General features: G+C 40.0%; 1 protein-coding gene across 1 annotated transcript; it reads left to right on the top strand.

The window, feature by feature from the left end:
• Positions 1–5,815: 5,815 nt before the first annotated feature.
• zgc:172182 (coiled-coil domain-containing protein 89) lies at positions 5,816–9,352 on the top strand. Its single transcript, XM_039014319.1, has 7 exons — positions 5,816–5,875; positions 6,978–7,450; positions 7,577–7,707; positions 7,794–7,930; positions 8,031–8,107; positions 8,595–8,694; positions 9,266–9,352. The coding sequence occupies exons 1-7, from the start codon at positions 5,816–5,818 to the stop codon at positions 9,350–9,352; spliced, it is 1,065 nt and encodes a 354-aa protein (XP_038870247.1).
• Positions 9,353–16,429: the final 7,077 nt, after the last annotated feature.

Raw genomic sequence — 16,429 nt, 5'->3', positions numbered from 1 at the left:
TAAATAGTTTTTTTTTTAAAGCCAAAATATATTAACAATGATCAAAATAGGGGCAATTTGACTCTGTCAGTCAATTACTATTAAAATAAAGTTTAGAGAAAAGTGGCCAATATGATGCAAATAAGCTCTTAAGAATGTGGTGTCTAAGGATCGGTACTTTTTCGTTAGTGTCTTTGTTTAGCCTGTTTTGTTTAGTTTGGTGTTTTGTTTTGTCCCTCTCTCTGACCATGTCTTTTGTAATTAGCCATCTTAAACCCACAGCAGGCGAGAACCCCACACTATCCACAGAGAAAGATAAGGGCGCCCTACTACTGCCAAACAAAGAGGAGCAGCAGAGGAATTTTCATTAGAATGAAGCCTGCCAATGCCTCAGACCCCACTGTGAAATCACAATGGCACAATGGAAGAGCCAGCAGGGCTTCAACCTCATAACTGGAAGTGTCACCACGCCAAATGGACTATGAAGAGGGATAGCAGAATGCAGAATACAGTATAGCTTCTTGCAAAAAAACACAAGTTTAACAGAATCACCCCTCCCTTCCCCAAAACATCTCTTTCCAATCATGTGGGGGCCCTGAAAGAGTTGTAGCCTCTTTCATCAATACCGCCTGGTTTTTGTGCGTCCCCTCGCACTCTCTGAATGTGTGTCTAGAAAACGGCTGGCAGCGTGGAGCGTTGGATCCGTCCATGCTGTCAGAGCGAAGTGCTCCTGCTCCATTTCATATGGAAATCAATTCAACAGAATGCAGTCAATTGCTGAACAACTGACTTTGGCTCTTGCTGCCACACACAAAACAGAGAAAAGCCCAAGGGAGTTTGGTATTGGCATAGGTACAAAAGGAGGCAAGACATAGTGTCTGAGGAATGAAGCTGTACTTCTAATTCTAACTTGAAAAAACTCGTATAACGTTTTTTAACACATTTGTAAGGCTAGATTTGACTAGAAATGTGTAAAAAGCAACAGAGATGGAGATGTTACACTGCACTTCTGCAGGAGGTCAAATGGTTTTGTTCACACTGCCTCTGACAAACTGTCACTCAACACAACGTGAGCATTGTTAGCCTAAACCTTGCACCCTATGCATCACATAATAGTCTGGGACCTGGGTTGAGAGTGCTGTATAATGGGAAAGGATTAGCCCTTCATTTGAGTCAACTGTGCTAACTTCTGTTCTCCTTTCCAATACAGCGTTAACGTTGCTCACGGATTTACACCGGAAAAGGCCGCAGCATCTTTAAGATTTAGCACGCACATGCTGGCCAAGGTTTTCTGTGCCTTGTAAAATTTCAACATCAACCCGCAAGTGTTTTTTTGTAGTGCTATAAAACAAATTAACTAATAATAGGTTAGGCTCAATGAATGTGAGCAACTGAAAACACCTATTTGAGTTAGTAGGGGAAATGTTAATTAGTCAACCCCATATCCGCCTGTACTAGATAACGTGTGTAACACGTTGAACATCTTGTTCATCCTGGTTTAATTGTATGTTTTTTTTTCTAAATAAATCACGCATGTTTTTCACAAGATCCTGAATGACCAAGGTTGTTTGGCAAATGATTGAGGTTTGAAAGGCATTTAGCCCCAATATTCAAGCAATTAACCTGCGAAACCATGTTTTGAACGGCCACGGTCAAATCAAATCAAATTGTATCGGTCACATACACATATTTAGCAGATGTTATTGCGGGTGTAGCGAAATGCTTTCCACCAAGTCCAGTTCCTTTGTTACCTATTATTGTAACATTAAATCACCCTACAAGTGTGTCACACTAACCATTACTTCAACACAGGTGTTTTACAACACTTTTAAAGCCTCTTGATAATAAGCCACAAAAGACTGTCTGTCACACATTAAATGATCATCAAGTTGAGCCACATTAGCTTTTTTTAAATTACATTTAACCTTTATTTAACTAGGCAAGTCAGTTAAGAACAAATTCTTATTTACAATGACGGCCTACCGTGGGTTAACTGCCTTGTTCAGGGGCAAAATGACAGATTTCTACCTTGTCGGCTCGGGGATTCAATCCAACAACCTTGTGGTTTCTGTCTCAACGCGCTAACCAACTAGGCTACCTGCTGCCCCAGCTTTGGAGAAACTTTGACAGGGCAAAAATGAGTGTGAACCCTATCCCTGGAGGACCCAGCGGAAATTAGGCTCAATGGATTAGAGAAAGTAACCTGTCCTCCAAGGCCCTTTTTGTCATTTCCTCTCAAACGCATGCTGGATAAATCTGGATTAAATCAACCATTCCTGCCTCAAATTTCTGAGGAGATCAACAAGTGCCATGATGCAAAACTGCAAAAGATGCAGGATGTACATGAGGCCTATTCCTAGTCAATGCAGTTAAAACTTGGTATATACTGAAACAGACAACTTTGATTACCTGTTGACTTCAATGTCTTTTTAAACTAGGATGACACAAATCCTTGGTACATCATTGTTCATTTCTAAGGGACAAGCCTGCTATTTACTAACATGAAAACGCTGGCAAAGCCCTGATTTGATTCAATATTATAATTAATTCTGGCGAAAACCATGCTCATAGCCTCAGTTTGTAGAGATCACTACCATATTATGTACTAAAAAATGCCACTTGATAATTTCAATTATTACATTTGATTGAGATATTTGTGTTTTTTTATTTGATTATTTTGTCATACTTTCTTATTTTGTATTGCCTTGGAATGTACAGTAGCCTTTATAGTGCAATACAGCTAAAAAAAAATTAAGAAGAAACATACAGCCTATTTAGCCTGGGATGGTTCCATGTGAGGTTGTAAGAACTTTCCCCTTGAAGTTTACATACAATCTTTTGCCTGTTGTTGCTTAGGTAGAAATAGTCACTTTCAGCAGCAGCAGCAGCTGCAGCGTAATTAGTTGCTTGATTCACACTAAGGAGATTACATACTAAGGGTTGAGCAAAAAGAAAGCAGATTACAATTTGAGCAGTAGGGTATAGGCTACACTAGTATGCAAGAGACAAAGATAACAGTATTTCAGATCTATCAAACAAGGTATATGACTAGTTTCTACAACATTTTAAGGAAAATGGGTCCTTGAATTAAGGCCATATAATTAGTTATCATCTATAGAGGTTTTGCACTAGGCAAGCCGTTGAGTTCCTCTGAATAAGATTTGTACCAGTAGCTTGCAGTCCACACAGATTGTCTGCAAGTCACATGCTCACTTCTGTTACCTAGCAACAACAAAGCTCTGGCAAAAGTTCTCCAAGAGAGAACTTCAAATCGGTCTGAGGCAGGCTTTGTGCTCAATACAAGCTTTAATAATGTTTAGAGTGGAATAGTTTTGTTAAATAAGTCAAATATTGTAAATTATATTAAATTAATTCTGTATTTATTGGTTGCAAAAAAAAAATGTGTAGTGCTGGGGAAATAACTGGCCAAGGAGTTGGTAAGATTTGACAAAATAAATTCAGATTTTTTTTATATAGAAAGTGCAGATCACTTTATAAAAATATAAATGTATGTTTTGTCACGTACACTGGACAGGTGCAGTGAAATGTGTTGTTTTACAGCTCAGCCATAGTAGTACGGTGGCCCTGGAGCAAATTAGGGTTAAATGCCTTGCTCAAGGGTACATCAACAGATTTGTCACCTTGTTGGCTCAGGTATTCGAACCAGAGACCTTTCAGTTACTTACTGGCCCAATGCTCTAACCGCTAGTGCTTATCACTTAAAATAGGCCAAGCATTGTCCAAACATGGCTAAATGGCTTGTTTTTTACTTATAGATAGCCAAATTAGATGATTGTTTGCCTATCAACATCTTAGCTGAGTAAAATATGTCTTCAAAAAACAACCCCAATAACTACAAATCAGGCCACTTTACCAGATAGGTGTTATTGGGTTCTATGTACAAGTGGTTGACATTTTCTCATCCAGGGCAGATATAGGCTACACAAACAACTCTCAGCAGGTTCACAATGAATAAAGGCTGTGTTTAGATGAGTTTAGGATACTCTTACCTTGTGAATGACAGCGGAAAGTACAGAAAATCAATATAACAAGAAGTTTTGCAAGTACTGCTCTCCACATTCTGATGCTGGGTCCCGGCTGGTCCGTCCAGCTCCTCATGAAGCCGGGCAGATGGAGGTGCTCTAGGGACTGAGATGCTGTTGCTTGCCTCTCTCTTTTTTGTCCCGCTAGTTGATGAAAAGGGGCGTACACAAAGCCAGAGACGGTCGCTCCCCCAACCCCAGCCCTGCCGATAAAACCCTTAAACCGCGCGCCCTGGAATCTGCATAATTCCATTGCCCGGGATGTCTCATCTACACGTGATTTGACATTGCGTTGTCCATCAGACAGCTAGGTAGGCCCTAATGGTGGCAACATTAGTGAAATAAGAACGCAGCATTTTGTTGTCTTGTTGTCTAAACATCTATAATAATTACTCTCGATGTAAATCAAAACAACATGGATTAGCCTAAAATAGCTCATTCGCAAATAATTCCCTGGAGACTTTATTTTTTACAAAGCTGAATTTAAAGATTTATGTCCTAGGTCTTAAACATGTATTTATTTACTGTTTATCTATTTACTATTTATTTAGTAGTCAATTTGATTAACTCAGCAGCAGGCAAATAAAAAACTGTTGCTCTTCTTCCACCATGCTCACATGATCTTTCACATCCAGTGAGTGATGTCTAAAATTAATAAGACAATTATTTGTCATAAGAGTAAAATAAACTAATCAATTATAGGTTATGTTGTTGCCAGAGCATTGTTGAATGTTATTTTTTGTTCTGACTGAAAGGACTCAACGTTATTCAGCTTCAGGGTGACCTTGGTGTGTTGGTACGGGACTACACCGGGGTCAAGGCTCGCCTCAATTACATGGGGGCACTGGGGCAGGATCATAATTTCAAGGCCCAGATCATGATAAATGGCACAAAAAAAGCTGTAAAATGAGATGAAATCGACGAATCAATAAATATAGGCCTGCAAGTTGGATCACTATTTCATCCTGTAAATGACTGCCTAATAATCACATACTTTAGGTCTGCAAGCAAGGTTTCACCCAATAAATCCATTGAATATCCCAAAATGGTTTGATTTGAAATATAAACTGTGCCTCAAGCCTTGCAGTTTCGCTCTTTTTCGTAAAAAATCATGTTTTGATGTGCTGGGTATCATTCATAGCCTAATACATTTTATTGTTTTTGTACTCCTCGATAACTATCTATTTGTATACATTGCTTTTAAATATTGGTGTTACGGAAATAACGAAGGATTGGGTCTGGGACCATGTTTGCGAGCCACTTTAGATGGGCCTCACGTTTCTATGTGTAGCATGCAAACCTATTTATGATAGGCGCAGCAGCCCCATCATGTGGTGCAGAGGAGGAAATTCCACCTGCGGCGCGCCGTTTAATATTACATCTGCAACACTTCCGAACAATGCAACATAGCATTCCTTTTTCCATTTCCCTTGTGCATTTGTGTCGAGCTGTATAATTCCGTGGCTCATGTCTTTTGGCACAAGCCAATTAGCCAAATAAATACATACAAAATCAACTACGTTATTATAAATGTTACAATTCTGGTCAAACATGATTAATGTTGGTGTATGCCACCGCTCACTAAGAAATGGTGCGAGGAAATGTAAAGATGGGAAGGGAGAAAATGGTTTCGGGTAGGCATCTGAAATGACAGTTGCCATTAGCAACAGCTGAAACTTTGCGGCTCTCCAACAAGACCCATTGTAAAATACTCGTTGAAGTAGTAACGTTAAGTGAACGATACTGATTTACGCATCTCGAAGCTCGTATACCTTTTTCTAAAGGCAGTCGACATGGCATCACCCCACAGAAGTCCAAAAGACTTAAGGAAGATGATAAGAGAGACCAAACAGGTAAGAAACAGTACCAGGTTATTATCATTTCAAGAAACGTCGACGTCCGGCTCTGCCAGATTGAAGCTACTGTAGCTAGCTAGCTAACGTTAACCATCTACTCGTCATCATTAGCAGTAAAGCACGCTTTGTTTTGCATTATTTAGCCACCTGTGAGTGTGGATATCTGAATACCGCATGGCCAATCTTATGGGAATATACATTTAATTTCCCTCGAATTAAAACAAGATTGCATTGCAATGAATAATGTATAGCTAGCTAATTGTCTGACTGACAAGAGTGATTATCTGCTGTTCACTTGCTCCAGGCTGCTTGCACTTGCAGACGGGAAATGTTTGCTACAATGTTACAAATGATTGGAAACAAATTGTTTTCTCGTGGAACTCCATGAGTCTCAGTGGAAGTAAAATGTTGCAATGTTGGTGACAGCAGGGTTGGAAGGAAACTTCGGGTTGGGACAATTTTGGAGTCGATGGGGATATACATCAATAAATGGGGGGAGGTACAACATAACTCTACATGGTAGTTGGGGTTATTGGACGATCGGCTGGATGTGCCACAGAGAGTAGAGCCCGAATGGTCGTCACTAGTTACCACGCCTATTAAAAAAAATATTTTTCTTAAAATTGGATTTTAAAGGTAGCCTTAACGCGAACGACATTGGTAACCTCATGCCTAACCTTAAATGAAGACCAAAACGCAGATTTTTACGATATAGACCATTTTACTTTGTGGCTGTGGTAACTAGTGTAAACCAGCCAGACTGGACTAGGAATAGTTAAACCAAAGGATGTAGTACTGCTAGGACCTGTGGGCCAAGTGCAGCCCAAAAATAGTTTTAAAGTGGCCTGCAACATTTATAAAATTATATGAAATGTGTCCCACAAGAGAAAATAAAACACGAAACAATTTGGTGCTGGTAATGTTTCATAACTACAGGACCTTATAGGTATGTAAAATCTAAGAAAGTTGCCTCAGATGAGTGTTTTTATAGCAAGATAGACCTGGTTAACAGTATCACTGTAACATGAGTGCCTAATGTAAGTCAACTAGGCTAGGCTACATGTCTATACATTTCACATGACTTATTTTTTTCCTCCAGGACATGGACGATGTCCACAAGTCTTTAGAGAAACTGCGTGGCCTTTCCCTGGACGAGAGGACGGAGTCAGGGATGCTGCGGTCAAGGATAGACGAGCAATCGAGTTTGATTTGCATTTTGAAACAAAGAGCAGACGACATGCTTCTTCGTTGTCAGGCTCTGGAGAGGATCAACTCTGAGTTAGAAGACCTGAGAGCAGACGTACAGACCGAACTTGACAAGGAAAAGAAGAGATCCATGCAGTTAGAGCAAAGATTTATGGATCTGGCAGCCAACCATCAGGAGCTGATACATTTCAAGGACGAGTACAAAAGACAGAATGCCAAACTAAAACAGGAGAACGAACGACTTCGGGAAGAGAACGAGAAACTTTTCTCTAAAGACTTACAAGACAAAGAAACAGTTGTTTTGAAACTAACGCAAGAACTGAGAGACCTTGCTGAGCAACATAGAAGTCTTGATAATGAATATCAGTAAGAATGCACCATTTGTTTTTCTATTTAAATTTATGGCTGCATTTTTAGTGAATGTGGACTGACTTCATCCGATTGTTCAATGTAGGAGTGTCATAACAATAGGTATATATTCTTTCCCAACAGGGGAAAAACAACTGGATTCAAGACCAAACTTAAAGGGCTCATGGATCTCCATCAAACTAAGGAGGCGTCCTTACAAGATGAATTGCATGATGCTCAAAGACAGCTGAGCGATGCAGTGGAGATGTGCACGGGTGAGTTTGGCTGTATAATTCTGTTTCCCAAAAAATATCTGTCCTAAATGAGAAATATGACCGCTTTTCTGATGTCTCTTGACCAGAACTTGATCAACAGCTTAAAAAAGCAAGAGAAAATGATTCATTGAAAGGGACAGAGATGCAGAAACAAATTGAGGTCTTGGCCAAGGAAAAAGACAAATTCTTGGATCTCTCGATGCAAAGGGGGAAACTAATACAGGTAATGCATAACATACATTTTTTTTAAATGAACAGAATGGCAGTTTTAACTACACATGGAAGCAGTTCAGCCAAATCATGATATTTCTGCCTTTTGAAAGGATAAACAGGTGGAAATCCAGCAGTTGGAGACAAAAAGGCAAGAGGTGGAAAAAAACAGGGCTGCTGCAGAAGAAAGGTATGTATATAATGGTTTAAAGGCCCAGTGCAGTCAAAAATTTGATTTCCTGTGTTTTATATATATATATATATATATTTCCACACTATGAAGTTGGAATAATACTGTCAAAATTATGATGATGCCCGTTTAGTGTAAGAGCTGTTTTGGTGGGATGGAGTTTTGGCTTGCCTGGTGACATCACCAGGTGGTAAATTAGTTAAAATGAATAGAACAATAAGAACGAGTGTTCCAAATCTCTCCCCCTCATACCACTCCCAGACAGTCCTAGTAAAAATGTTGCTTGAGAAATTGCTCTTGCTAAGAAGCTATTTGTGGTTCTTTTTGATGATTTTGATTGAAAACAATCACAGTAAGGTACTTAATTTTTACCCAGAAAGGATTTGATATTGAGATAATCAAAACGGCTGCACTGGGCCTTTAAAATTCAGTCCAATACTGGCACACAAAATGTACAGTCTGTATATCAAATATGTCTCTGCTTTAGGTTTGAAAGAGAGGCAGCTGTGGTGAACACTAATTTGAAAGTCAAAGAACTCCAGCATGCTCTTGATCAGTCTGTGAACACTTGCAACAAGCTGAAGAAGGTTAGTTGAATTGTGGGAAAACCAATGATGTATATAAAACCTGGATTGCTAATTGCTATGTATTGACGATTGAGAGGCTTTGAAGACACCGGTCGGCCATATTGGCACTCCCCAGTCCTCCATAGGAAGGAATCAATGGAATTCTACAGTATTTCAATTAAATATATGAAGGACAAAATTACATATTTATGTATTTTTTGTTGTAGTGGGGACAGTGGGAACAATTAGTCATCTCTTAAATGTATACTTTAAATAAAATGTTTTTCAATTTGTTTCTATTTTATGTTTATCTCATTAAATATAATTTAAAAGTATCCATTAAGGTGTCTGTAATAGAATACATGTGACAAAAACAAATGTAGACATTAATAAATGCATTTCTGTAGCTTCCTAAATATTTTTTACAATGTTGGGGGAGTGCTAAGATGGATGCACGGTGGCTTCAACACACTGCCGTCTAATTTGTCATCTAGTGTATATATAAATCATTGGGATAAACTGACGTTGCAATATTGCAAAAGAGCTGCTATAAAAGTTCTATCGTGCTCAACTGTATACAATTATTTCATAGGATTTTGACGCCTATAAAAACCACAGCACCGACCTACTTGAAAAGGAAAAGGAATTAAATGCCAAGCTGCGCCATATGATTGGCTAAGACTACCATTCCATCCACCCATTCACTGATGTAATAAGATAAGAGTATGAATTTGCTTCTCTCCCAGGCCCACCCATGGCTCTGCCCATGCACAGTCATGTGAAATCCATAGATTAGGGCCTAATGAATTACTTTCAATTGACAGATTTCCTTATATGAACTGTAACTCAGTAAAATCATTGAAATTGTTGCATGTTGAGTTTATATTTTTGATTGGTGTATTTACATTGTGTGCACATGCTTCACGTGATAGAAATCTGAACATACTACCTGCACTTTGAAAATGTGGATTCATTATAATTTCCTGTGGATATATTGTTTCAAATTCATTCCTACATAACGACTAACCATCCAGACAACCGGTAGAGAAAGTTAAGTTAAAATGTAATTTTATCCAACATCCAGGCTTGTAGAGGACATGAGAGGACCATTTCAAACACAAACACTGAAATGTCCCAGACGGTGGATTTAGAAATTCTTCCGTCTGGTCCCCAGGCAAGTGTTGAGAGAGCGGCTGGGGCTCTACTGAATGCTTTTAGGGTATTAAACCCTGGCTTAAGAGCTTGCAGAGCCCCTGTGCAGCAGCGTCAGAACCCAACATGGTGAATATGGCTGAATGTTGAAAAGAGACAGTGCACTGTAACTTTTATATGGAGAAGCCATATGAAGATTCTGGCTTAGTTTACGTCTCTCTCACAAGAGGGCAGTGCAGGCTTTGTGTGTGTGTGTGTGTGTGTGTGTGTGTGTGAGAGAGAGCATTTGACCATTGGAACATTGTTATTTATCAGGCTTGAACATGTTGATGTTACCTGGCTAATTCTTCTCATGATAAATTATTGACAACTATATGCAGTTGAAGTCGGAAGTTTACATACACCTTAGCCAAATACATTTAAACTCAGTTTTTCACAATTCCTGACATTTAATCCTAGTATAGATTCCCTGTCTTAGTTCAGTTAGGATCACCACTTTATTGTGGAATGTAAAATGTCAGAATAATAGTGGAGAGAGGATGATTTATTTCAGCTTTTATTTCTTTCATCACATTCCCAGTGGGTCAGAAGTTTACATACACTCAATTAGTATTCGGTAGCATTGCCTTTAAATTGTTTAACTTGGGTCAAATGTTTCGGGTAGCCTTCCACAAGCTTCCCACAATAAGTTGGGTGAATTTTGGCTCATTCCTCCTGACAGAGCTGGTGCAACTGAGTCAGGTTTGTAGGCCTCCTTGCTCGCACACGCTTTTTCAGTTCTGCCCACACGTTTTCTATGGGATTGAGGTCAGGGCTTTGTGATGGCCACTCCAATACCTTGACTTTGTTGTCCTTAAGCCATTTTGCCACAACTTTGGAAGTATGCTTGGGGTCATTGTGCATTTAGAAGACCCATTTGCGACCAAGCCTTAACTTCCTGACTGATGTCTTGAGATGTTGCTTCAATATATCCACATCATTTTAATTCCTCATGATGCCATCTATTTTGTGAAGTGCACCAGTCCCTCCTGCAGCAAAGCACCCCCACAACATGATGCTGCCACCCCTGTGCTTCACGGTTTGGATGGTGTTCTTCGGCTTGCAAGCATCCCCCTTTTTCCTCCACACATAACGATGGTCATTATGGCCAAACAGTTCTCTTTTTGTTTCATCAGACCAGAGGACATTTCTCCAAAAAGTATGATATTTGTCCCCATGTGCACAGTTGCAAACCGTAGTCTGGCTTTTTTATGGCGGTTTTGGAGCAGTGGCTTCTTCCTTGCTGAGCGGCCTTTCAGGTTATGTCAATATAGGACTCGTTTTACTGTGGATATAGATACTTTTGTACCTGTTTCCTCCAGCATCTTCACAATGTCCTTTGCTGTTGTTCTGGGATTGATTTGCACTTTTCGCAGTACGTTCATCTCTAGGAGACAGAACGCATCTCCTTCCTGAGGGGTATGATGGCTGCGGGGTCCCATGATGTTTATACGTGCGTACTATTGTTTGTACAGATGAACGTGGTACCTTCAGGCATTTGGAAATTTCTCCCAAGGATGAACCAGACTTGTGGAGGTCTACAATTTTTTTCTGAGGTCTTGGCTGATTTCTTTTGATTTTCCATGATGTCAAGCGAAGAGGCACTGAGTTTGAAGGTAGGCTTTAAAATACATTCACAAATACACCTCCAATTGACTCTATGTCAATTAGCCTATCAGAAGCTTCTAAAGCCATTACATCATTTTCTTGAATTTTCTGAGCTGTTTAAAGGCACAGTCAACTTAGTGTATGTAAACTTCTGATCCATTGGAATTGTGATACAGTGAATTTTAAGTGAAATAATCTGTAAACAATTGTTGGAAAAATTACTAGTGTCATGCACAAAGTAGATGTCCTAACCGACATGCCAAAACTATAGTTTGTTAACAAGAAATTTGTGGAGTGGTTGAAAAATGAGTTTTAATTACTCCAACCTAAGTGTATGTAAACTTCCAACTTCAACTGTAGTAACTGCTTATTATAGGAGTTATTTTGATAAATTATTAACAGCTATTAACCTAAAAAAGGTTGTGATGACAAAACAACTCCTACAATAAGCAGTAAGAACTGAATGTCAAATGTCATGTTGCGCCAGAAGATGATCCTCTGGCCACCTCCCACTTTTCAGTATATGCTAAACTGATTTGCAGTTCTCAATATATGTTCTATAGGTAGTAAAAAAGCCTGGTAGTATGTGACATACATTATACTGTGTTCCTGACACTTATGATTTTTGTAAATCACACCTCAGTGCTCGTTACTTTTGATAAATTAGGCCTGTACGGATAGGCAAGTAAGAGTTACTGCAGCTGTGTCTGTAAACTTTCTCTGTTCCCTTGGCGAAACAGTGCCACTAAGCGTTTCTGTAATCTGAACTCCATCTGTGAGTGTTTGGTTCAGGACACTTTGCAGACATCCCTGCAGGTTATGCTGTTTTATGGGCAGAATTCGTTAAAAGTGGAAATGGGTGCAGACAAATGATCAAATAATTCTATTTAGGCCTATAAGAAACGTAAGAAAAAAGAACACACCATGATCTTATGTTCTGTTACCTAAAACAACTGGTAAATCTATGTTTACACCACGTGTGATCCAATTGGCTCGTTCTGCTGTATCTGTTTCACACATTGAAGATGAAACCCTTACAAGCTTCAACAATCAATGGTAGTGGCCCCTTTCTTGACATTTTAACAAGTGAACTACAAGATGACAGCCATCTGACTTACTAATACCAGGGTCATCCTAAGTGGGATATAAACTCGGCAAAAAAAGAAACGTCCTCTCACTGTCAACTGCGTTTATTTTCAGAAAACTTAACAAGTGTAAATATTTGTATGAACATAACAAGATTCAACAATTGAGACATAAACTGAACAAGTTCCATAGACGTGTGACTAACAGAAATGGAATAATGTGTCCCTGAACAAAGGGGGGGTCAAAATTAACAGTCAGTATCTGGTGTGGCCACCAGCTGCATTAAGTACTGCAGTGCATCTCCTCCTCATGGACTGCACCAGATTTGCCAGTTATTGCTGTGAGATGTTACCCCACTCTTCCACCAAGGCACCTGCAAGTTCCCGGACATTTCTGGGGGGAATGGCCCTAGCCCTCACCCTCCGATCCAACAGGTCCCAGACGTGCTCAATGGGATTGAGATCCGGGCTCTTTGCTGGCCATGGCAGAACACTGACATTCCTATCTTGCAGGAAATCAGGCACAGAATGAGCAGTATGGCTGGTGGCATTGTCATGCTGGAGGGTCATGTCAGGATGAGCCTGCAGGAAGGGTACCACATGAGGGAGGAGGATGTCTTCCCTGTAACGCACAGCGTTGAGGTTGCTTGCAATGACAACAAGCTCAGTCCGATGATGCTGTGACGCAACACCCCAGACCAGGACGGACCTTCCACCTCCAAATCGATCCCGCTCCAGAGTACAGGCCTCAGTGTAATGCTCATTCCTTCAACGATAAATGCGAATCCGACCATCACCCCTGGTGAGACAAAACCGTGACTCGTCAGTGAAGAGCACTTTTTGCCAGTCCTGTCTGGTCCCGCGACGGTGTGTTTGTGCCCATAGGCGACGTTGTTGCCGGTGATGTCTGGTGAGGACCTGCCTTACAACAGGCCTACAAGCCCTCAGTCCAGCCTCTCTCAGCCTATTGCGGACAGTCTGGGCACTGATGGAGGGATTGTGCGTTCCTGGTGTAACTCGGGCAGTTGTTGCCATGCACATTTGTGGCCTGCTGGAGGTCATTTTGCAGGGCTCTGGCAGTGCTCCTCCTTGCACAAAGGCGGAGGTAGCGGTCCTGCTGCTGGGTTGTTGCCCTCCTACGGCCTCCCCCACGTCTCCTGATGTACTGGCCTGTCTCCTGGTAGCGCCTCCATGCTCTGGACACTACGCTGACAGACACAGCAAACCTTCTTGCCACAGCTCGCATTGATGTGCCATCATGGATGAGCTGCACTACCTGAGCCACTTGTGTGGGTTGTAGACTCCGTCTCATGCTACCACTAGAGTGAGAGCACCACCAGCATTCAAAAGTGACCAAAACATCAGCCAGGAAGCATAGGAACTGAGAAGTGGTCTGTGGTCACCACCTGCATAATCACTCCTTTATTGGGGGTGTCTTGCTAATTGCCTATAATTTCCACCTTTTGTCTATTCCATTTGCACAACAGCATGTGCAATTTATTGTCAATCAGTGTTGCTTCCTAAGTGGACAGTTTGATTTCACAGAAGTGTGATTGACTTGGAGTTACATTGTGTTGTTTAAGTGTTCCCTTTATTTTTTTGAGCAGTGTATATTTAGATGTATTTAACACTTTTTTAGTGACTACTGATTCCATGTATGTTATTTCATAGTTCTGATGTCTTCACTATTGTTCTACATGCAGAAAATAGTAAAAATAAAGGAAAACCCTTGAATGAGTAGTTGTGTCCCAACTTTTGACTGGTACTGTAAATCAAGCAAGTATTTTTTATTCCACAAGTATTATCAGATCAACTGTTTTGTACATATATTTATCCGACTCAAGTTACAAATGCTGGTAAACACTCAAATACATTTAGTTACATTTTTTTCACAAAAGTAGTGCACTGGGCCTTTACTAGTGCTGTGTTAGAGGACTGATATGTTTTTATTTCTTTTTTATTTAACTAGGCAAGTCCGTTAAGAACATCATTTACAATGACGGCCTACCCCGGCCTAACCCTAACCCGAACGACGCTGGGCCAATTGCCGCCCTATGGAACTCCCAATCATGGCCGGTTGTGATGCAGCCTGGAATCGAACCAGGGTCTGTAGGGACGCCTCTAGCATTTGAGATGCAGTGCCTTAGACCACTGTACCAATCGGGAGCCCCCATATAGATGTCTTCAGTGCAGGCACACAAATCACAGCACCCCAAACTACTTCCCACAGCTATGCATGCACAATTTAAAGCTGCAATATGTAACTTTTTGGGCGACCCTACCAAATTCACAGAAATGTGAGTTATTGACCTGTCATTCTCATTGAAAACATGTCTAAGAAGTGGTAGAACTGTTTTATATGTGCACTATTTCTATGCTTCTCGTTTTGAAGTTTAATCTAGTCTTTTACTTTCGGTTTTGAACAAATCCTTTCAAACAGCTGAAAATACAGTATTTTTGGTTATGGAAAATATATTTCAGAGCAGTTTAGATGATACAATGATTCTCTACACCAGGGGTGTCAAACTCATTTCATGGAGGGCCTAGTGTCTGCGGTTTGGGGTTTTTCCTTTCAATTAAGACCTAGACAACCAGGTGAGGGGAGTTCATTACTAATTAGTGACCTTAATTCATCAATCAAGTACAAGGGAGGAGCGAAAACCCGCAGACACTTGGCCCTCCGTGGAACCAGTTTGACACGTGCTCTACACTATACTTGCTTGTTTTGTCACGAGGTTTTACTTACTGTCTCCAGACAGCACCACTGAATAATTTTCCATTTTGAAACTGCCCTCGAGGGTATAATACGTAATGCCCTGCCGGAGAGTGTCACACATTTCATAAACCAGGGTTGTAGTAACAATGTCTAATTGCTGACACAAAAAAAGCAACATTTAGGAAAAAATGGTATGTGGATGAAAGTCATGCTTAAGCGGATAAACTGTAAAGGGAAATAAAGGGCTACAGTTTACACTTTTTTTTTTGTTATTTCATGAAATGTTGCCCCAACACACTCATCCAACATATTACTACTTTACTCAAACATGATCTACATTTTTCTCTCTTAGCGAGTGGATTATTTACTTGTATATTTAAAAAACAATTATAGATCTAACGTCATTGGAATATATCTACAACTTTTTCTGCATTTCAATTTTTTTTATCAACTTACCACAAAATCATTTGTTGAAATATCTCAAAGTTGTGATGACACAGAGGACATTTTTTGTTGAACGAGCAGTGTCGGCCAGGGAAAGTGTTGGGGAAATAATTTGGTGACATCTTGTGGTCTGTATGTGAAGTATGGGGGGGCAGTTACCCCCTAGTACCCTACAACCCATTCTTTACTTCATTTCAAACTCAAGTTTTTTGTTGTTGTTTTGATTTATTTGACCATTTTAAAACATAGTACAACCACACGTGGATACAGTACAATACCATTAAAATCATTGAGGATGACACAAAAAAGTTTTAAAACGTATTTCCATTGTGGTCCTCATGAAAATGCATGAAAACAAAATATACACAAAATTATAGCATGAAAACAAAACATCTCAAATACATCTCATCAATAGGAGGAAACCGTAAAAGGAATGAAATAGATCACCATGTAATGTTCATTGAAAACAATTATACTTTCTTTAAGTCTGCAGTTTTAAATTATTTTGCCCGTAAACCATTTCTTAAGGGTTTATCTTAAAATACCCTAGCATAGCATAGGAATGGATTTTAAATGGTTTGTTACACCATTCCATTCCTTTGCACCAGTGTTAAGGAAATAGCTTTTTTCCAGCCATGCTTCTATAGCGCAGCGTTCTGATATTGGCAACACTGGCTCTGGTGTGATGGCTACGAGAGTCTCTAATGAAATG

This window comes from Salvelinus namaycush, chromosome 19, assembly GCF_016432855.1.
Source record: "Salvelinus namaycush isolate Seneca chromosome 19, SaNama_1.0, whole genome shotgun sequence".
NCBI classification, from domain to species: domain Eukaryota; kingdom Metazoa; phylum Chordata; class Actinopteri; order Salmoniformes; family Salmonidae; genus Salvelinus; species Salvelinus namaycush.
Note: the sequence above shows the minus strand (reverse complement) of the source record. Positions and strands in the feature narration are given on the sequence as shown.